The 22,772-nt window shown below is 32.0% G+C and overlaps 1 protein-coding gene and 1 long non-coding RNA gene across 2 annotated transcripts; both read right to left on the bottom strand.

The window, feature by feature from the left end:
* Window positions 1–6,698: 6,698 nt before the first annotated feature.
* On the bottom strand, window positions 6,699–7,462 carry LOC111373661. The gene is made up of 2 exons (XR_002698989.1): window positions 7,231–7,462; window positions 6,699–7,084 (listed from the first exon to the last, which is right to left on the bottom strand). It is a non-coding gene; the product is annotated as an uncharacterized LOC111373661 (long non-coding RNA).
* Window positions 7,463–11,072: 3,610 nt separating this feature from the next.
* Window positions 11,073–12,138, bottom strand: LOC111373666. Its single transcript, XM_022996231.1, has 2 exons — window positions 11,382–12,138; window positions 11,073–11,285 (listed from the first exon to the last, which is right to left on the bottom strand). The coding sequence occupies exons 1-2, from the start codon at window positions 11,937–11,939 to the stop codon at window positions 11,073–11,075; spliced, it is 771 nt and encodes a 256-aa protein (XP_022851999.1). The 5' UTR covers window positions 11,940–12,138.
* Between the last annotated feature and the right edge of the window lie 10,634 nt (window positions 12,139–22,772).

Genomic DNA, 22,772 nt, shown 5'->3' with positions numbered 1-22,772 from the left:
ATTGATCTGCAACGATCAACTAACTCTTGGACTATGAAAGGAAGCTTCGATTATATGGCCCGCAATTGGGATCGAGATTGACAAGTAATATAGTAATTATAATAGCCGAATCAACTATTGAGGAAATAATGTTTAATAACGAAAATATCAACCCAGGATCACCTTATAAGTAGGAATGGCAACGGTTCGGTTTCGGTACGGTTCGACCAAAGCCATCACCGAACCGTCAAATTTTTTGTCATACCATAACCGCACCATAACATCGTAAATCGATTCAGTTCAGTTCGTATCTCGATCCGATTCGGTTAATAACCACAAAAATAAGTTATTTTTTATAGGTCCATCCGTCAAATTGATATAAACCAATTTATGAAAAGAGAGTCAATGAAAACAAAAACACAATATTCCAAAAGAAAATGCAAACATTATCCCAAATTTCAATTGGAAAATACAAATTTAACAAACAATATTATAAATATAACAATACTAAACTTTTACTTCATTCTTGATTCTCGTGCATTGTAATTACTTGATTCATGCTCAATAATTCAAAAGTTTCAACCTTAACTCATATTCAATTTTCATTATTCTCCACAACTCTTTCTAATATAGGTCAGCACTCAAAATTGATTCCTACATAGTAAATAAGAAATGTAAGTAGAGAATACAACGATACTACCTAATCCAAAATGATTTTAACTAAGATTTAAATAAAAAAATGTATCTCTTCGTTAATTTCTTCCTCACTAAACCTTGTCATCCTTAATAAAAGAATAATTTTTTTTAAGCGGGTAATCGGTTCGATTTCGGTTCGAATGCATAAATACCATACCCGCACCACCACGAACCGGTTCATTAAAATCAAATACCATATCCGCCTCATTGCACCATCGGTTAGATTTTTTCGCCCCCATTAGGTTTGGTTAACTGCGATTTTCGATTTTAACGGTTCAAATTGCCATCTCTACTTATGAGGCAGAAAGATCATAGGGCAAATGTAACAAAAACATTCCAATAGCTATTCATATCAATTATCTTGATCCAACTCAGACTTGAGTATTGAAAGGTTTATGTTCGAAACAGGGACGGAGCTATGAAGGGTGCATATGCCGACACTGGGTGCCTGCAAATTGGAAGGCAAAAACTCATAGAAGTGAATAAATCATCAACATTGAAGAATCTTGAAGGTGCTGGTTATATATATATATATATATATATGCACACAAAGTAGATGAGTGTTGTAGATATAGGGGGGCTGTATTTGTGTGTGTTGAGAGAGTGTATTTTTGTAACAAAATATTACATAAATTTTCATTAATTAAATTGTTTCTTTAATATTTAGATTTAACAATTTGATATTATAGGTAGCAATCATACTTCTATAAAGTTTGTTTGATTACAAAGAGGTAAATTAAATCTCGATAGAAAACCTAAAAGTCATAAACGTAATGAAAAAGCTCAATAACCAAAAATTATACCACATGACAATTTTACATAGAATTTTATCTTCAAGGACAAGACCTACAAGAAGCAGTTGACATAAGTGACACGATACCTCTAGACAAAATCACGGCTATGTAAAAGTAGATAAAAGCAAGCACAGCTATGTTTGTCATAAAGACAATAATCTAGAAATGATTGTTTGAGCATGTAAAGGATACGAACACGTCAAGCAAATTTTGTCCGCACTCAATAATAATCCTAGTTCCACCCCTGGTCTGAAACTCCTTCTAGGATACGGTCTAATGCTCATCTTTTAGTGCATGGATTATCCTATAGCATTGTTATATAATCAAGCCTAAATTTCATCAACGAAATTGGTAACCATTCTTGCGTTTTTAATACACCCTGAAATTTTAGACACAACATTTCTCTATAGATATTCGAGTATAAACGAAAGTCATTATGGTAGGGGAAAATTACAGTTGGGATTCTAAACCTTTTTAAATTATTGCAGACTATATCCAAATATTTTATTTTTGCAAATGGAGTCTCAAATCTTTCGTCTCGATTGCATCTTGAGAATATATTAACAGAATCCATTCATTTGACCATCAGTTGACTAAAAATCAACGCTTGATCAAATTTTGACAACTTTTAAAAGGGTGTAGTGGTAATTTTATATTATCCCATATAAATAATTAAAAAAAAAAAACCCCCCATCTTCTTCTTCTTCTCTATCCTATCCTAACCATATCCCTCTCTCCCACTCCCATCTTCTTCTCCATATCCTATATTCTTCCATATGTCATCCACCTGCAATTAAAACATAATATTTTCCCGAAGTAATTAAATAATGTGGACTTTGTTTTTTCAAGAATATCAATATCATATTCGTTTAAAATAAATATAATTTTTTATTTAAGTTCTTCAGAAGCATAAACATAATTGAATATTTGTGTTTTATTCAAGAAAATTAACAATATTATATATTATTCGAGAATATTAAAAATTATAAAGTTGTACTCTTCAAAAGCAATAATATCATATTGTATCATAATATAAACATATGTTTTTTCATAAGCATAAATCAAAATATTTAACCAATCTAAAATTTCACAAATATGATATACAATAGATAAGAAACTTTTAAGAATAGATCTCCTTGTATTTAAAATTTTTAGAGAACCTTAAATAGTCGACAAAACTCATATTATTCAAATACGTAAATTTAAAATTTTTTGCAATACCTATTTACATAGCTATTTCTCATAAATGAACCGCTTGACTTGTTCTTATTCGTAGAATCTGACGGACAATGTGTTTTGAACATTTTGTCCAAATTTTACCATGGTCGGATCACGAAACGCTAAAATGTCAACGTTTTGATCGCAACTATGTGGCTGTCCAAATTCTGTGAATTTGTCCATTGTTAATCTCAAATTTCCTCTCTATTTTGGGTTATCTCCTTCATGCAGATAACGTGTTGTAAAACTAAAGGAAGAAGAGATAAATATAACTGTAGAAATAGAAAAAGTCAAAACTTAAGTGTATCATTTTATTATGACGATGGAATCATATTTATAGAGTTCAACATAGAAGTTACAATCTAAATAAAATATACCCTTATAGAGTAGACATTATTTAAGTATTTAATAAGACTAAATAGATATTAATAATTTTCTCATAGTATTACAATAAAGATAACAATGTGAATACATAAAATTGAGATAAAAATGCAAAAGAATAAAAAATTAAGGGCCGACTGCCATAATTTTCTCTTCAATTATTCAATGCCTCAGTCAAGAGTTGACATTTTTACATCGTTTTCAATTGTATCATGAACTCTAAAAATTAAATTTTTCACAATTAATTCAATTCACATCTCTTTAAAATGAGATTTTTGGAGAAAATATGTTTTAAAATAGTGACTTTTTGGAAACTAGCAGTAAGTACATGCTTTGCACGTCTTATGTATCGGGTGAATTATATACGTACAATTTTTTGAAAGTTGTTGAGATAATTGATATTATTAAAGAAAAAAGTATAATTATTAAATATAATTTATATATCATATATGAATAAAACTTTTTACTGAAATGTGTATATAATGCCAAAATACGGAATAAAATGAAATATAATCTTTTAATTACAATAACACTTCTTCGAATACAATATTTTTTTTATCAATGTCTCACGACTCTCCATACTTTTATCTGTAGTTCACATAAACACAAATATGTAAATCATATAAAAATATCCATACATATATAAATTATTGAAATACAAACACAATTAATCTACTATTATATTAATGTAGCCCTTTATATATTGTGATAATTTTTTATGAATATGTATTATATATATTTAGCTTCAATTCTAAGTAATTAAACTTAAATTGATTTATATAAAGTACTCTAATGTAAAGTAATGAAATTTAAATTTTAAAGAAGATAAAATGGAGTAGAGTTATATTAAATTTTGGACTTATAATATAATTGATAATTAGTAGCGATTATTATACATTTAAAGTTAAAAGCGTGATTGTCAAAAATAAAATATAGAAGGTCGGAAATGGAAATTAAAAGTTTTCCATACCAAAGTTTCAATTATTGACATTATCGTTTTAATACTAAATATATAATGTTAACAGTTGAAGCATTTCTATTTTATATCATGTTCATAAATGTTAGAATTTTTACAAATGAATGTAAATAATGTAAACAATAATGGTCCTAATCATATTTATGTTGAGGATTTAGAATTCCAACGGTTATTATTCAAATAATTAGTTACTTACTATTCAATTTTGATGAACAAAAAAAAATACCACTATCAATTTCTTTAAGGGTAATGAATGTGATTTTATTTTTTTGATTATTTGATTTCTTTAAAAATTGTTGACCTCGATTTCCCCTTGTGGTTTCATTGCAAGTATTTTAAGTTTTTTCTTATTACAATGAAGGTAAATCAAGACAAGAACACATGTTCAATAATGATTAAAAAATATTATTACATACTATTGTTTTTTGAAAAAAAATATATTTATATAATTTCTTTTAATTGTATGTGATAATAATTTTATTAAATAATTATTAATAATTGTGTTTAGTGGAAATTAATTGACTTAATTTTCGAAAGCAATAATAATTATTAATTATCTTATTTAGAGGAAATAAATTGAATCATTTGGTATTTTTTAGTTAATTATATATGTAGTATTATTATTTCTTTCAATTGTATGAAATAATATTTTTATTAATTGTGTAATAATAATTGTGTTTAACGGAAATTAATTGACTTAATTTTCAAAAGCAATAATAATTATTGATTATCTTATTTAGAGGAAATAAGTTGAATCATTTGGAACAAATTTTAATTAAGGGTAAATAATAAATATAGCATATTAATGCAACCTCTCGTTTTTTTTTTTTTAATTTTCTTTTTGTAAACCAAATGAGGGTATATTGGACATATAGGTAAATGTGTAATGGTATAATTGGTATTCAAAAGTTTCTCTTCAATCCACACTTTTAAAATATTGAAGATGTGTGCTTAAAATAAGGAAGAAAATTGAGTTTATGTAAAACATTATTTTATGGGTGAATGTGTTGTTGAAAATAAATTTGAAAAATTGCATTTTTAAAAAAATGGAGTCCAAGCATGGGTTAGAAATATATCATGTGAGCACAATTTAAATCTATGATTTTTGCACTGCCACTAAGCTCCTGTTTGGCAACCATTATTTCAAACATTTTTTTCTACGTAGTTATTTTCAACCACACATTCACACAATCAAATACTCTGTACGTAAACCAAAATATTTTTCTATTTTTTAACTACACAATTTCCTAAAAATCATATCATCATTCAAAACTTTGTTTTCCTAAAATAATGGTAGCCAAACATAGGCTTTTTAAAAAATCAAGAATTTATACTTATCTTAGCTTTCGATTTTTATTATCATATCCAAGTTCAACCTTGAAAATTTTGAACTTCTAAGCAATTAATTATTGTGAAGTTTTTACATATAATTTCTTTACAAGTGTAACAATTTTTAAATTTCATAATATTATTAATATTTAATCGCGAAAACTTTGTCCGTCTCACTTTTTTATACAGCCTACTATGAAGCACCAGAGGGTGGAGTGGGCTGAAAACGGAAATCGGCCCACTCCACCTTGGATGGCAGAACTACTGTAGATTTTATCGTTATCCGTTCTCTTTCTTCAAACTGACGTTTAAAGAGAAATGCTACAAAAAGGGATTAAAAAAAGAAAAAAAGAAAAAAAAAACAGGGTTAAAAATAGGGAGGATATGTGTCAAAGCATGAATGAACAATTTGAAAATTTAATAAAAAAAATAAAAATTCCAACAAAATGCTACCAACTCAATCTGTCCACACTTCCCTGTTTTTAATCATGTTCAACAATCATTACTATTTTCTCCTACGGCCTATCTACTCTGATAAATTGGCAATAAGAAATGGGGAGGCTAGTGGGGACACCATGGTGGGGAATTAGTGTTCCAGTAATTCTAGAGGTAGCATCATCGATATTATTATTTAGGTGAAGGAGATTAAGAGGCTTTTCAATCTCAACATTATGCTCATCTTCATCATCGACTGATATAGTTAAGAGGTCTGTTCAAAGCCAAGCCAATTGAAAATCTTAACGTCGATGGTGTCCAAACATGGAGTGAATTACTCAAATGGTCACTGAACTTTCTAAAAGGTTTTCATGGGGTCACTGAACTTTAAAAATTACATAATTTATCACTGAACTTTACAAAAAGTTTTCTAAGGGTTGGGTGATTTTTAAAGTTCAGTAACCCTGTGAAAACTGTTTACAAAGTTAAATGACCATTTGGATAATTCACTCTCCAAACATGCTCTTCAACTACTTGTTTGTGACTTATCAAAGGAGGAAATCCAATGGGCAGCTAAAAGGGGAACTCACTTTTTCAGACAGAATATGTATTTTTTTTTCTTTTTGTATTAGGTTCCTCAAATTTTGAGGCTCTAAACTATTGTTTAGATAGCTTTGATCCAGAGTCGAACTTGATCACACTTGCAGAGATATTTTTTCTCATAAAGATTCTAAAGCTATTTCTTCATTTATATTTATCTCTTCTTCGTTTAGTTTTACAAAGTGTTATCTGCACGAAGGAGATAACATAAAATAGAGAGGAAATTCGAGATTAATAATATACAACATGGTGTTTAAATAATAATCTTTTCTTTTCACTGCAAAATGCACTAAGAAAACAATAATCAATTTATAAATATTTGCAAATTATTGGTTTTAAATATTTGTTACAAGTTAAATTATGGTACAACTTGACAACCTTGCAGGGGGTGTTTGGGAGTGTTTCATATCAAAAAATTGATTTTTTGACCATTATTTTATTATTTCAATCGTAAAATTTGACTTCTTATCTTACAGGTAGCGTCTACTTTTTCCCTAACGATCAAAAAATCAATTCTCACAATTGCTAACAAATGAATATGTTTAGTAAAAGAATAAAGAAATTTGGCGGCCCAACTCAATCAAGCGATGATTTCATCAGTCTTGCAGTCTCTAAATTTGATCTCAACTTTGTTCCCAACTATTCCGACAATGTCACAACATTCACATCTATCCATCTGAGAGAGAGAAGGAAGATAATGCAAAATTTAGTAAAATATTAACTTTTATTAATTCATAAAAATATTATTCATAACCTTGATTAAATCATAATGTTTAGAAAAAAAATTACCATGAAATAAACTGTGGACAATGGTTCTATTACCTCATATCGTTTTGTTGCTGGTGAGATGACTTGAATTCTAAAAATATTATCTGCAGTACGATTTTCACTTGATGAACAACTCGACAATCCTCGTGGTGATGCACGAGAATATCTTGTAACAATTTCATTCTTCGAGGTCTTGTTTATGGATTCAAAGAAGAAAACATGAGGAGCCTCACAAGAATCATTGGAGGGTGCGCGTGTATTAAACATGTAATTTGGCGCGTTTGACTGTCCTTGGGGTTATCATGAAGGGGTAACCATTGCCTGTTGCTAGACCTAGGAATTATTTGCCTTAAATTCTTTGTAAATTTGTTGTTAATTTTTCTACATCATTAAAATTGCATGTGGCCTTAGGAAAGTTTACTGGACTATTCTATGTGAATTATGTTCATACTTTACTTGTGGCCATTATTTGGCATTGGTGGCAAATGTAGGTCTAAGACAAATGCGAAAAATAAAATATATTTTAATTGTGGTAAAATTTGGGTATAGTTGAAAGAGATTGTCCTAGAATGATAATAAAAGGTAAGATGAGGATAGAGACAAGGCGTATGTGACTTTAGGGTCGAGTAGTGATCCTAGTGAGGTTTATTGAGAGAATAAACCTGGTTCTTACATTGCATCCGTGTGTAATCCTTTCTACATGTATGTGGTCACTTAATTCTATTGCAATGTTAATTTTACATTTTCAATATGTTTGATGTGTATAATTGCATGAATTAGAGTAACTTATTACTTTGTGTAATATGTTTACATGCATAGTGGGTTAAGTTTTGTGGCGTACTCTATTTGTTCTGTGAGTGGTGTGAGAGTGTGGTAGTGAGAAGAAAGTTGGGCAATCGTTTCTCTCCTTCATCTTTGTGACGTGTGTAATCCTTTCTACATGTATGTGGTCACTTAATTCTATTGCAATGTTAATTTTACATTTTCAATATGTTTGATGTGTATAATTGCATGAATTAGAGTAACTTATTACTTTGTGTAATATGTTTACATGCATAGTGGGTTAAGTTTTGTGGCGTACTCTATTTGTTCTGTGAGTGGTGTGAGAGTGTGGTAGTGAGAAGAAAGTTGGGCAATCGTTTCTCTCCTTCATCTTTGTGAGCCTGGGTGGTTTGTAAGATTATGTGAGGCAGCCATGTTAGGGTTACCTTCTTTATTTTTGTGAGTCTCTTTTGTGAGTGTAGTGAAGTAACCGACTCTATCTTCGATTCTCTTTGAGAGTGCCACCTTCACCATTTTCTTTGTGGATTTTTGAGAGCTTTGATGATTGGAGTAACTTTTGTGGTCACCGAAAGGTGTTGTTTTGCCGTAGTGAGTTTGTGATGCATTAGCAGTGAGTTGAATATCTTTTGGTAAGGTATAGTATAGATGCCTAGGGGTAAATGGTGATTTGTACCAGGGGATGTGGAGTGTGACATTTGGATCACGAGTGGAGATGTGATCAAATGTCTAAAATTCTTTATCTAGAAAGAGATCCTGATCAGGTGGAGTGTGAGAGAGGCACTTCTATCACTTCTATTGGGTAGAGACCCATTATCCACGTAGGTTGGGAGAAGTGATGTAGAGATAGAGGATTATCCCGTTGACTTAGGATCTATTGTGACTTGCCAGTTAGATATAAGTTGAGTGATCTGTCTAGTGAGCTTAGTGGGCGATGAGAGAAGATGTGTGTTCTCGATATGTGAGCAACACGGAATGGGATAGGATAAGTGTGGTGAGATCTTTTCTTAGGGTCATTTATGCATGTGTCGCATATGTGGTTGACCGTGTTTTGATTGATTTGATATTAATCTATTGTTCTATGTGAACGTGTTTTTTGAAAAGATCTGTATGTTATCCTATAGTATATTGTCATCGCACGTGTATTTGCTCTTAATTGTTTACTGTTAAATATTTGCTTTTACTTGGGTGTTTTTGACCTTAGCCCCAATGAGTACATGAAACAGGTATGGTATGTGTTTCAAGTTGGAAACACGATGTAAGGTCTGTAATCCAATTTTATTGACTACCTTGATTATGCAAAATTGGTTAATTTAACAATCGTTGGATAAATTAATTAATTGGATTTGTTATTTATATTTTCGAATTAATTAATTGGATTAATTAATTCACGGACCGGGTTTAATTAATTGGATTAATTAATTATTGGACCGGACCGGGCCGAGCCTGTTTGGGTTTATATAAATACATAACTAGGGTTTGAGGTCCATTAAGGTTTTCATTATTCTTGCTGGCACAAGAGAAAACCCTAGAGACTGCAATCATATTCTCTGTGTGGATCACCGTTGGAGGCTGGACAATTGGACAGCTGTGGTGGCGAATCAAAGTTGTGGAACGAAAAGAAAAGCAATAGGATTGCAGATATGGAAAAGGTACAATCTTATCACAATTCCTAACCAAACACAATGAGATCTATTGGATGGGAATCGAAATAATTTAATTTTCCGCTGTGCATGTATAAGTAGATTCCCAACACACTCAACACGTCTAGGGTAAAGAACATGATCTATTAATTATGAGTTAAATTTTTCATTAGTAACTTACACTCCTATTACGATTTACTAGGGGGGCAAATGAATTTTAATATGTTACATTTCACCACTCATTTCCCACGTTTCATTAGTTATGGAATTTCTAACTCATTCATGCTTTACTCATTGAACTTATACTTTCGTCACGTTTTACTTATTGAACTTTAAAATACTTTTAAATGGTCAATGAACTTTACTTGTTGAATTCGACTGTTCAAAAATTGAAATTTTTGAAGTATAAAATACCAAACATGAAAACAACACCCTTCTTTTCTCTTGAATTACTTTGTGATGACTCTAAAAATTATATTTTGTTAGTGTTGATTAATATTATTTATTCTAAATCGAAAATTTCTTAGACTATTTGAGATATAATTTTTTATTTTCTTCATAAGTCTACAATTTCAATTGAAATAAAAAATAATATCTCTATTTTATTTCCTCGATGTAAAGGAAGATTATGATTTAAATTAGGATTTATATCAATTTGAAACTAACATTCTTCTTCCCCTTGAACATAGAGAAATTATATCTTCTTCATCAATATCAATATTTTCATTTTAGATAGAGAGTCTCACATCTAGTTGAATTTATCTTATTTTTTAATCTAGGTAGAATTGCACAGGAATTCAACTTTACTCTAAAACATTATGAAGTTCATTTACCACTCGAAAGCATTTTACTATTGAGTGAGTCATAGAGTACACTGTGTTAAATTTCAATGACGACTCGGAGGCATTTTAAATTTCAATAAGTAAAACATGACGTAAATATAACTTGAGAGACCAATAAAACATTTAACTCAAAAATTATCACCATCTATATTAAGAAAAATGGAGATCCATTATAAATGGAAATTTGCAAGAATTGATGAAGTATATGTAGGAGAATATAAAATAATAATAAAAAAGTTCTCTGTGGCCTGTTTTGTCGGATAATATTGAAGAAAACATAACTTAAAAATCTAAGATATGTACTTCTATGTGGACAAGGAATAATTTTCACCATGCTGGAATCAATCTATTTTCATTTTCAGTTTTATAATATTTTATTTTACATTTCGTGAATGAGGAGAAAAAGGAGACGTGATTGAGTTCATCTTAATTACGAAAAGTATAACGTGGCGGCTCATTAAATTGATAATTGAATTTTGATTTAGTCAGAAGTCAACTTTCAAGATCCAGTTTCCACTGTTAATATTTAATTATAGAGAAAAATAAATATTTTAGAAACATATTATGCAAATGGAGCTAAGTACAGAATAGATGTTGAAAATTAATTTGGAATATACTTCAAAAATTAAGATTATAGACTCATTAATGAATTATAAGTAGCTATATTAATTACCTGGTGGATTCCTTTCTGGGGAGACAGATTGACTCCAATGTCAGCTATACAAGCAAAGGTAATGGTATCAGCAGAACTGAAATGTGCATATCTCCTAAGACATCCTTCCATATCTTTAGCCAAAGCTTTGGCCAATGGGTAACTCAACATGAATCCAGCCCCACCAAATCCCTGGTTGAATGAGTACCAAAAATTTGACATAATAAATTCAGATTGCCCACCTAAGTAATAATACTTAGTATGATCGTATTTTGCAAGAACATCAACCATATTTTCAACGAAAAATATTGAATCATCGTCTCCCATGACTATCCATCTGATGCTTTCATCGTCCTTCACCTCTCGAAAGACTTCCATTATTCCATGAACCATTCGGATCATGACCGGGGCTTGAGCTTGGGTTTCTTGAAGAAACTTGGTAAGGTCGTCCGAGACACGATACGGAGGTGACGCCTTCGACCACGGGATGAGCTTTCCTGTTGGAGGTTTGTCTAGATATAGATAGCCCTTCGTCACCTTTGGCTGCCACCATGATTCGATGTATGCAATTCTGTCATGCCAAGCTTCTTCAGAGCCAAGAAGTCCAAAAACAAGGTGGTTGAGATTTGTTGGAGTAACCTCGGACGTTTGATTGGTACTAGAAGTAGTGGAAATGGGGGGCCTTTTCAGCAATGGAGAAAACAAGCTAGGATTTGATGGACTGTTGTGATTTTCATTGGAGAGGAAGATTACAATCAAATAAAGAAGACCCACAATCAGAAGAGTTTTGCACAGGCTACCCACAGCAAAGTTATCAGATCCAAGTCTTTCTCTGATTGAACTCATTTTGGATACTATGTTAAGGAAAACCAGCGTGATTTTTGATCCCGGCCGACCTACCTTCTTCAATGGATCTCAGAGACGAACCCGAGAAATTTCTTATACAAATTTTACATGAGGGTAACCTAGATGGCTTGCGAGAAAATTTAGGCAATTCGTGAATTTCATGCCTTAGCTTGATCCATGACTCCACTAGCTCAACTCTTGAAAAATTCATTTAATAATACACTTTCCTATTTGGTCCTCTTTTCTTAAAATTCATTTTCAGTTTCAACAGCACATTTCACTAACTATTATCAAAATCTGCTAAAAAAATTAAATTTATTCCAAACGAAATTGGAGCTTAATTAATAATTACCATACAGAAGGACCACATGTATGACCGCTAATTTAGTGCAGCAGTGTTTTTTCTATAAAAGATTTGAGTAATGCTATTCATCTATTCTAGAGATGATCACAAGTTTACGTATCAGTGAGGGCACAAGTGGAAAGTGCAATTACACTTCATTTTATCTATAAAAAATATGTAAGACATGTTTATAAAAAGTACTGCCATAAATGGTCAATTTACCGCCATGGTCCATTGGAATAAGGATTGATGTTGAAATCCATGTGAGAAGTTAATTTTTTGTGAGTGTTGGTCAAAAAATTGTGAAGTAGACAGCTTGTTCAGTTATGGTACAAATAAAGTTTATATCCGCCTTGCATCTATATATATGGGTAAATTACTAAGTATAGCGTATTCGTCGTCCCGATCTCGATCTAATTAAATGCATGTTAATAAATTTTTCATGTGTAACACGTTTTTGTTTCCGTGCTAACACGTTGTTATTATGAGAGCTATGATTCTCCTATACACAACAAATATTATGAAGCACGAGTTCAACCACTTCTTGGTTCCCTCATCGATCGATTGAAATAACAAAATATGATAAATTTCCATTTTGTTGCTAGTTTTTCTTTGACTCGAGAGCCTCTATCGTTGAATTGATTTCATTTCTAATATAATCTTTTTCTCATCTGTATTCACCATCTTGGAATGGAAAAGAAATATTTAAAAATGAGTTAAAATTTGAATGTCATCATAAGGTCACTATCACGTTTCTAGAGAGTAATTTTATTGTCACATGGCCTAGTAATCATTTCTAGCATAAACGAATATCATCATTCAAAAGTATTAGAAGTTGCAAGTCAATTTTCTGCTAATTTTTTTTTCACAAATCAATTAATCAACGATTGCATTCAGACTTCCTTGATGCACGACGAATTTCTAGGCTTATTCCATTGTACAAGATTTATCAATTTAAAGCTGTTTCTCCTTTCGTAGCTGAATATGACACATTGACAACTAATTTCCTCGACAAGAAACCATACTTTTTGTAATTGGACGAGTCACAATTATAGATAGTATGTTGTCGTGCATGTTGGACCATAAAGTGCACAACATGCACATGACACGATTCCCATACTAACTCTATTGCTGATCTCGAGCCATCATAGCCGTCTTCAATATTTTTGGCCGAATAACGAAACATCATCAGGTGGCAAGCGCAATTTTTGCCATCACACATTGGCAACACAATCGGAATTTGCAGTGTGTTACAGTGACGATTACTGTCACTACATTGCATCTTGAAGGGCATAGATCAAGTGCCAACGTTTCAAACATTAAAATAATCTTAATTGTAAACCTTTCGCATACATAAAATTTATATATTATTATACGCATTTTAACACATAAATTTCTGACTATCGGCGCGATGCAAGGATCTACGCATCCTTATTCTTAATTTTCAAATTGTGCATATAATATAATATCTATATATATTTATATTATATAGAGGTTCATAAATTCAAAATGCACTTGTGTTGACATGGTACGTCGTCCTAGGTAGAAGAAAGCCCAAGCTTGCTTTCTAATGAGTTAATTGCACCCCCAAATACTCCCGTTCCAATACAACTTTTGTTGACATTCAAAAATGGCCAATAGGTGTTGTTATACGTGGACGTGTTTTGTACTATATCTACTGTAAATATGTTTGTGAAAGAAGAAAAAAATATAGACAATATATTATGTTCTCCTTTCCATTCAAAGATCCATCTTCTAAAATGATACGAGAAGGGGGTATTTATAGTGTTACACATGAGATGTTGTTCATTGGATGAGGAGCCACATGGCTTCATCTTTTCAACCAAAGTATCTAATAATAGCCATCATTGTTTACTTCTTAGCCTGTGGTGCATTTAATATTCTTACACATAGCAGTCATCCTATTGACAAGATAAGATATTTATGCTCATTACATAGGTCACATCAATCAGTTCCTAAGATACGCTTGTCAGACCTTCTGGACGTCAAGGACCTCGGTGCTAAGGGGTTCGGTCGGAAGACGTCAACCCACTTCTGATGATCAAGGTTAGAACCACTTTGGAGTTTTAGTAAAATGACCTAGGAGTTCAGTGCAACAACCTCGGCTGTTGACCACTTATACAGTGTTTCGCTTTAGGGCCTCGACCACTTACTCAGGGCTTTGACTTAAGGACCTCTTGAACCTCGGTTTGAGGAATGGACTTCTTTTTGAGCTTTGGTGGACGTCTTTAAAGGCACTTTGGCTTACCCTTTGGAGAGCCTCGACTTGGGCTCTGTAAGCACCTTAGCTGACCTTTGGAGGCACCTCATCTGACCCCCTTAAGAGCCTCAAACTGAATTACTGATTTACATCTCATCCATGCATTCCACGTGTATTATTTTGGTGCCTCCACGGGGCATTTTATATTCGACTAGCAAAAATACTCCCCCAAGTCTAAGTCGTACATTCATGTGCAGGTCGGACATTTTTGTACCTATAATTTTGCGAAGTTTTGGCAATTCAACCGCTCTTTTTTGTTGTTCAAGGGATGTATCGTCCGTTCGTTTTGCTTGTGTTTTTCTTTTCTTTTTAAGAATGGTCCTCATCGGGATCCTACACTTTGTTTGTGTTGCCCCTTTTGGAATGGTGTTTTTCATTTTGGAGGTGACCCGCTTCAAAGTTCAGCTCATATGTTCAGTTTTAGGCTAATATTTTCATTAAAAGGCCTATTGGGCTCATAATCATTGACATGTCTTTTGAGCTCATATATTTTTCAAAGTGCCTCTTGGGCTAATTTTCATAGGAGTGCTTTTTGGACTACTTTCTTTTGTTCCTTCAAAGAAATTGCCTCGAAAAATGTCTATATTTTGTCCAAATTTCAGCAACATCTTCTCTATAATGTGGACTAAACTAGTCTTGCAACACAACACAATATGTCCACTACTCATGTATTAAATAAGCACGGGTCCATTTTGCCCTTCCAAATACTCATAACTATAAAATGAATAATGACAGATCACATTTTTCCAAGATATATATGCGAGAGTATGTCATGTGTATCACAACAACTCATATGCTTGATGACAGTATAGACATGTGATATGCATACTAGTGCTGGTAAAATAGTGTTGGGTCATGAAGCATGCTAGCCATAATGGACATGCAAGCCAACAGTAATCACAATAGTCTCCAAATTCAGACATAGATATTCACATAATAGGGATTTAAAAGTGAAATAACTTAATAAAAATTTGCACTAGCACTTATCGTGGACGTTGTTTGAAGCCTTGAAGTAAGCTAAGTCTTTGGCCTTGAAGTGTTGATGAAGGAGTTGAAGTTATGTGTCGAAGCTGTCAACTTCAAATATTTTGTCGAATTTTCGAGGAAGGGAACCGAGGTCCCTGTTGCCCGAGGCTATTTTTCGATTTTTTTTTCTAGAATTTTATGGAGCTGAGGCCCCTATTTTTCGAAACTCTTTGGCTGGTTATAAATGTGTGTGTGTGTATATATTTTATTATTATTATTTTTTTTTTTTTTACTTTTACCTCTTTGCAAAGGGTTTACTCTTCTGTGCAAAGGCATCCTCTTTGGTGTTTGATCCATCCATGAAATGTTTCTCTTCTCTCTCTCTCTCTCTCTCTCTCTCTCTCTCTTAATCTCCTTGTGTGGTAGATTGGCTCATTCGTGTCAAGGGCTTCCTGTATGGTGGAAAGGTTAATCCATGTAAGGAATAGTATAAGCTTTCTGAAGATAAACATAGCCATGATATAGCTAAAGTAGAGGTGTAATGAGTTCTCTAAAGATAAGTGTAGTTGTAATGCAACATTTTGTATGATGAGGCATCTCGCAAGGCAAGGAATGAATATCGAGCTGGTGGCTCGATTCAAACTATTAGAGTCTTATAAGCAGGCCTTTATAGACGAGATCTTATAGGTGGGGCTTGACGATAGTGAAGGGCAAAAATAAGCATCTAGCGAGGCAGGAAATAAACATTCCTCGTATAGCTCTCAAACTATTGGAGTCTTATACAATGACCTCAGAATGACGAGGTCTTACGTAGCAAAGGTGATGAAGCATAGGCAAAAATGAGGCCATCTATGGTGAGCCTAAAGCATAGGCAAGTATGAGGCCTTATATGATCAGGTATTGAAGTTTAGGCAAAAATGAGGCCATGTATGCTGAAGTGTTGAAGCTTAGGCAAAAATGAGGCCATATATGGTGAGCTTGAAGTGTAGGTAAGGATGAGGCCTTGCATGTTGAGGTACTAAAGTTTAGGCAAAATATGAGGCCTTATATGGTGAGCTTGTGGAAGCTCGTGCTTATACATAGGCAAAATATTAAAATTACCTTTAATTCCTTCAGTAATTTCATGCCTAAGTCGCTCAACTTTTGATCTGGTATGTTTTGATCCTCATATTTAACCTTTTATTTCAATCATACCCTTGATATATTGCATTCATGGTCCTTTAACTTTCATAATATCTACACTTAGTCCCCGAGTTCACATTTTTGTACGCTTTTAGTCATTTTCTCTTCTTTTGTGTTGTTCCCCTCATTTAGAGGCCTTCGATTTGTAAAATGGGTCTTCCAATAGCCTCTTCACCAAAGACCCTCTCCTTTTAGGGGATTTTCTTGTTTAATGTCACTTCTTCAGCAGCCTTTTCTTTTTCAAGGGTCTTACTTATTCTTGGCCTCTTTTTCAGAGGCCTCCCATTTTTCAGGGAGTCTACTTATTCTAAGCCAGTTCTTTCGAGGCATCTCGTTTCTCAGAGGGTCTTCTTCTTCATGACCTTTTTTTTAAGACCCTCGTCAGGGGTCTACTTATTTAAGGCTACTTCATCAACGGCCTCCTTCTTTTTAGGGGGTCTTCTTATTTGTGGCCTTTTCTTTAGAGGCCTCCCATTCTTAGTTTTTCAAGGTCACTTCTTCAATGACATCCCACTTTTTAGTGGGTCTTCTTACTCGTGGCCTCTTCTTTAGAGGCATCCTCACTTTTTAAGGGGTCTTATTCCTATTTCCTTGCATTTGGAACTATTGTACAAGGCCTTTTTCTATATGACGCTTTTCATGTTAGTAGCCATTTAGCCACTTCCCAAGTGAGTTGGACAGTTACTCTCATTCCACCTCATCTATGCTAGTGATGAGGTTGGTTAAAACTTACTAGGGAAGTTCTCCAGATTACCCCTTCTTCGGGGGTCTTCCTAACCCTGTTAAGTGGGACTATCTCACTGCTTGAACTCATTTTTCCGTATAATTCTTTTCTTCAAAGGCATGAGTGTCATACAGATCGATTTCAATCTCAACATATTTCTTTTTTTCAACAAATCGCAACAATTCATGTACCGATGTAAACTCCAAAGCTTTTTCTTGGGGCTTCCACTTGTTCTTTCTTCAAGAACAAATCTTTTTTGAGGAGGATGCCCAACTCTCTAATGGCAAGCTTCTTCCACGGGATGTTCGTGGTTATAGCATGGTTTTCCACAGAAAGTGCCGATCTATTGACCTTCGAAAATGGCCAACAGGTATCGTTAGAAGATAATGTACATATGGACGTGTTTTGTAATATATCTACTGTAAATATCTTTGAATGGAAAGGAGAACATAATATCTTGTCTCTAGCTTCTTCTTTCACAAACATATTTACAGTAGATATACTACAAAACACGTTCACGTATCTTCTAACGACACTCGTTGGCCATTTTTTAAGGTCAACAACTTTCCATAATTTTTCTTTTACAATTTGAAAGTCCAATTAAATATATTTTAACTGCTTATAAGTAATGAATATCAAAGAATATGTGGTTAAAAAGAATATAAATTATGAATTCTACATAATATATAGAGTTTGATCATTTTTCAAGTGATCATAAGCTTTGCCAAACATGGTACTGAAGATGTTTCTTTTTCTTAGTTATGCTTCTATTTAGTTTAGCCAAAAAATTGATAATAATTTAAGTCAAGGTCAACGATTATTCTTAATCGAATATTTTATAAAATCCACATCTTTATGGTTTCTCAAAAATGGGGAGTTTATGACAAAGAGGTGATTGTGGTGAGAGTTGGATAGGAGGTCGGTGGTGGTAGTGAAGTTGAAAGAGTTTTTTTGTTAATTTATTTTTAAATATACAATTATTTTTCTAATTAATTGTTGCTTGAAATACTACGTGTACAACACGAGCACGAAGAAAATGGATGCTATTCTGCGACCACGTAAAAGACATATTAAATCCCGAGTCCTTGTTTAATAAAGATTAAAATTTAGATTATTATTAAATTAAAGTCAACAATTAATTTTAATTATATATTTCATGTGATCCACAACTTTTTAATCATACAATCTCATCAATTTTTATCAAAATTTACAAAAAATCTGATTTAAATCTCTGCCAAACATGAGCCAATTAATCGGTTGACAGGTTATATTAATCTTCTTCAACTGCCAGTTTGTTTAACTTGCGAACTTAAGGGTCTGTTTGATTGCGAAGATGGAATTTAGGTGGAAAGAAAATGAATTCCAGGGAATTGAATTACCTAGAAATTGTTTTCATGGAAATTGTAAATTATTGTGTTTGATTGTATAAATTTTTCACGTGGAAAATGTTGAAGTAAAAGTATTTTTTGATGTTCGTTTGACTTTGTTTTACGTGGAAATTGTCAATTTCAGGGATATCCTCTTTTACAATTATTCCTAAAATTTGTTCTCATTGCCAACAATTAAAAAAAAATAAAAAAAGCAAAAAAAATAAAAATAAAAAAAGGTGGAAAACCAAAAACCACCTATCCCCTAGAAAAAAAAAGGTGGAAAATCACGCTTTCAGGTGTTGTACCTAGAAATTCATGGAAAATCAATTCCCTGGAAAATTTTGTCAATCAAACAGGCCAAAAGTGAAAGTTGGAATTCGAATTCCAAGTTCCATGGAAAATTTCGTGCAATCAAACGGGGCCTTAATAGAATTAATCATTTTTTTTAGGGAATTTTCACGATCTTCGGAAAGATTTTCTCAACTTTATATTAAAAAATCAATGTACTTTGAATGAGAGTTTACACAGTCCATGGTTGGCACTGGATCTTATTTTTAATTTTTTTGAGATTATACAAGATTTCTGGTATTTTTTTTATTTTTTTATTTTTAATTTCTTGTTTGCAACAATACAACAAAGAAGCACTATTAGCGAAATGATTGACATGTCTTGCTTTTAATCTTGATAAATTATTGCGAATTAAATAAATTATTATTTAATTTAGTGTAAAGATGATAATTATAAGTAAAATTTCTCCTAATATGTTCCTTTTGTTAGCATTTGAGTATAAGAAAAATTCCAATATATATGTTGTTCGATAATTCTTCTCTAAAATATATATCAATGTTCGTTTGTTTTTTTTTTTTTTTTAACTAAAATCATGTTCCATAACATGTTAATTATCAAGAATACCTCTGTATAGTTTCCTAATATATGTATATATCATTTCATCTATTGTTAAATTCTCTAATTTTTTAGGTGTATAATGAAGTTATATATCATCCTCAATAAAACTTCTTTTATGTTAAGAGTAGCAGGTTTTACTGTAAAACACATGAACAATGCTTGTACTAATGTTGAAGCTATAAGTACAAATCTGGCACGTGCTTGCAACTAGTTATTCATAAAACAGTTTTAACATTAAATGGATCACAATTGACCAGATATGAAGCAACATCTCTGAAAGATTCTACTCTAAAAGACCGGATTTTTAGTTGGCTTAATTGATGGAAACAGTGTTGGATCTCAATTCATGCCTCATTCATTCTTTTATTATGAAGTTGATACTATTAGGAACTCCTACTTTAAAAACAAGATTATGAACCTCATAGGTGCCAAGCTCATTCACTTACCATTGTTCAATTGATGTAGTTAAAATGATCACGATACTCGCCAGATAGGGGATCCCAATTGGCACAGGCGTCGTTTTCATGTTCGACCCAAAAAAGGCTCCAGAGGTTTCTTTCTTTACAACTGGATTATACATGGATAGGTCCTATATCAAACAAAAGAAGCATAGAGGGGAAATTTTGATGGATAGAGATAGATAGGAACTTAGGAATAAGAACGCAATGAATGATACGTACTTGAAAATAGTCAGATCATAGAAAACTTTTTCATACCTTGCCTCTACATTATAGCGAAATTCTTTAGTCATCTCAATGGTTAAGAAACCACGCATTTCTCAGAATCATTGTAGCATACTTTCACATATCCACTCAGAGAGATGGTGTTCTAAAAATAAAGAAAATATATAATAAGTTTAAAAATTACATATAAAAAAGTGTTCAGTTGATTTTATAATTTTTTATCTTTAAACCACACATTCTTTGAGCCACATTATTTTGAAATAGTAGTCTGGAATATATGGTTAAAAAATGAAGAAAATTTTTCAAATTAAGTGTAATATTATTTTATTGAAGAATGTGTGATCGAAATGATGTCAAATTAATATTTAAAATGTACTTTTAAAAAAAAAAGTAATACGGCTCATACAAGGTCATAATATATTCTAAAAAATTTATATCAAATAGGCCCTATATATATTTAGGATTAACAAAATAAGTTGTTAACAACTCCTTTTGTTTGAGAAATCATAAGTAACTGCTGTAGTCCATTCTAGTTTTTATCTACACATTCCACTTCTCATGTGATATATCCCTTGTTTGGTTTAGATAAAAATTAAATGTTGTAAATTTTGATATAAGATAAATGAAACAAAGCTATAAAATATAAAATATGTGATTAAAATTAACTATAAATTTTGACTTAAATTTTAATCATTTTTTCTAGCTTAACCAAACAGGCCGTAATTGGATCCTGTCATTCAAAGAATGCAGGCCTCCCCTGGCCTACTTAAATGTGCTGGAACCTCGAAAAAATATTAATAGAACATCTTTGAGATGACTTAAGGGTCTGTTTGATTGCGAAGATGGAATTTAGGTGGAAAGAAAATGAATTCCAGGGAATTGAATTACCTAGAAATTGTTTTCATGGAAATTGTAAATTATTGTGTTTGATTGTATAAATTTTTCACGTGGAAAATGTTGAAGTAAAAGTATTTTTTGATGTTCGTTTGACTTTGTTTTACGTGGAAATTGTCAATTTCAGGGATATCCTCTTTTACAATTATTCCTAAAATTTGTTTCCATTGCCAACAATTAAAAAAAAATAAAAAAAGCAAAAAAAATAAAAATAAAAAAAGGTGGAAAACCAAAAACCACCTATCCCCTAGGAAAAAAAAGGTGGAAAATCACGCTTTCAGGTGTTGTACCTAGAAATTCATGGAAAATCAATTCCCTGGAAAATTTTGTCAATCAAACAGGCCAAAAGTGAAAGTTGGAATTCGAATTCCAAGTTCCATGGAAAATTTCGTGCAATCAAACGGGGCCTTAATAGAATTAATCATTTTTTTTAGGGAATTTTCACGATCTTCGGAAAGATTTTCTCAACTTTATATTAAAAAATCAATGTACTTTGAATGAGAGTTTACACAGTCCATGGTTGGCACTGGATCTTATTTTTAATTTTTTTGAGATTATACAAGATTTCTGGTATTTTTTTTATTTTTTTATTTTTAATTTCTTGTTTGCAACAATACAACAAAGAAGCACTATTAGCGAAATGATTGACATGTCTTGCTTTTAATCTTGATAAATTATTGCGAATTAAATAAATTATTATTTAATTTAGTGTAAAGATGATAATTATAAGTAAAATTTCTCCTAATATGTTCCTTTTGTTAGCATTTGAGTATAAGAAAAATTCCAATATATATGTTGTTCGATAATTCTTCTCTAAAATATATATCAATGTTCGTTTGTTTTTTTTTTTTTTTTTAACTAAAATCATGTTCCATAACATGTTAATTATCAAGAATACCTCTGTATAGTTTCCTAATATATGTATATATCATTTCATCTATTGTTAAATTCTCTAATTTTTTAGGTGTATAATGAAGTTATATATCATCCTCAATAAAACTTCTTTTATGTTAAGAGTAGCAGGTTTTACTGTAAAACACATGAACAATGCTTGTACTAATGTTGAAGCTATAAGTACAAATCTGGCACGTGCTTGCAACTAGTTATTCATAAAACAGTTTTAACATTAAATGGATCACAATTGACCAGATATGAAGCAACATCTCTGAAAGATTCTACTCTAAAAGACCGGATTTTTAGTTGGCTTAATTGATGGAAACAGTGTTGGATCTCAATTCATGCCTCATTCATTCTTTTATTATGAAGTTGATACTATTAGGAACTCCTACTTTAAAAACAAGATTATGAACCTCATAGGTGCCAAGCTCATTCACTTACCATTGTTCAATTGATGTAGTTAAAATGATCACGATACTCGCCAGATAGGGGATCCCAATTGGCACAGGCGTCGTTTTCATGTTCGACCCAAAAAAGGCTCCAGAGGTTTCTTTCTTTACAACTGGATTATACATGGATAGGTCCTA

Source organism: Olea europaea, unplaced genomic scaffold, assembly GCF_002742605.1.
Source record: "Olea europaea var. sylvestris unplaced genomic scaffold, O_europaea_v1 scaffold115, whole genome shotgun sequence".
In the NCBI taxonomy this organism is placed as follows: Eukaryota; Viridiplantae; Streptophyta; class Magnoliopsida; order Lamiales; family Oleaceae; genus Olea; species Olea europaea.
This window is presented reverse-complemented; position numbering and strand designations above follow the sequence as displayed.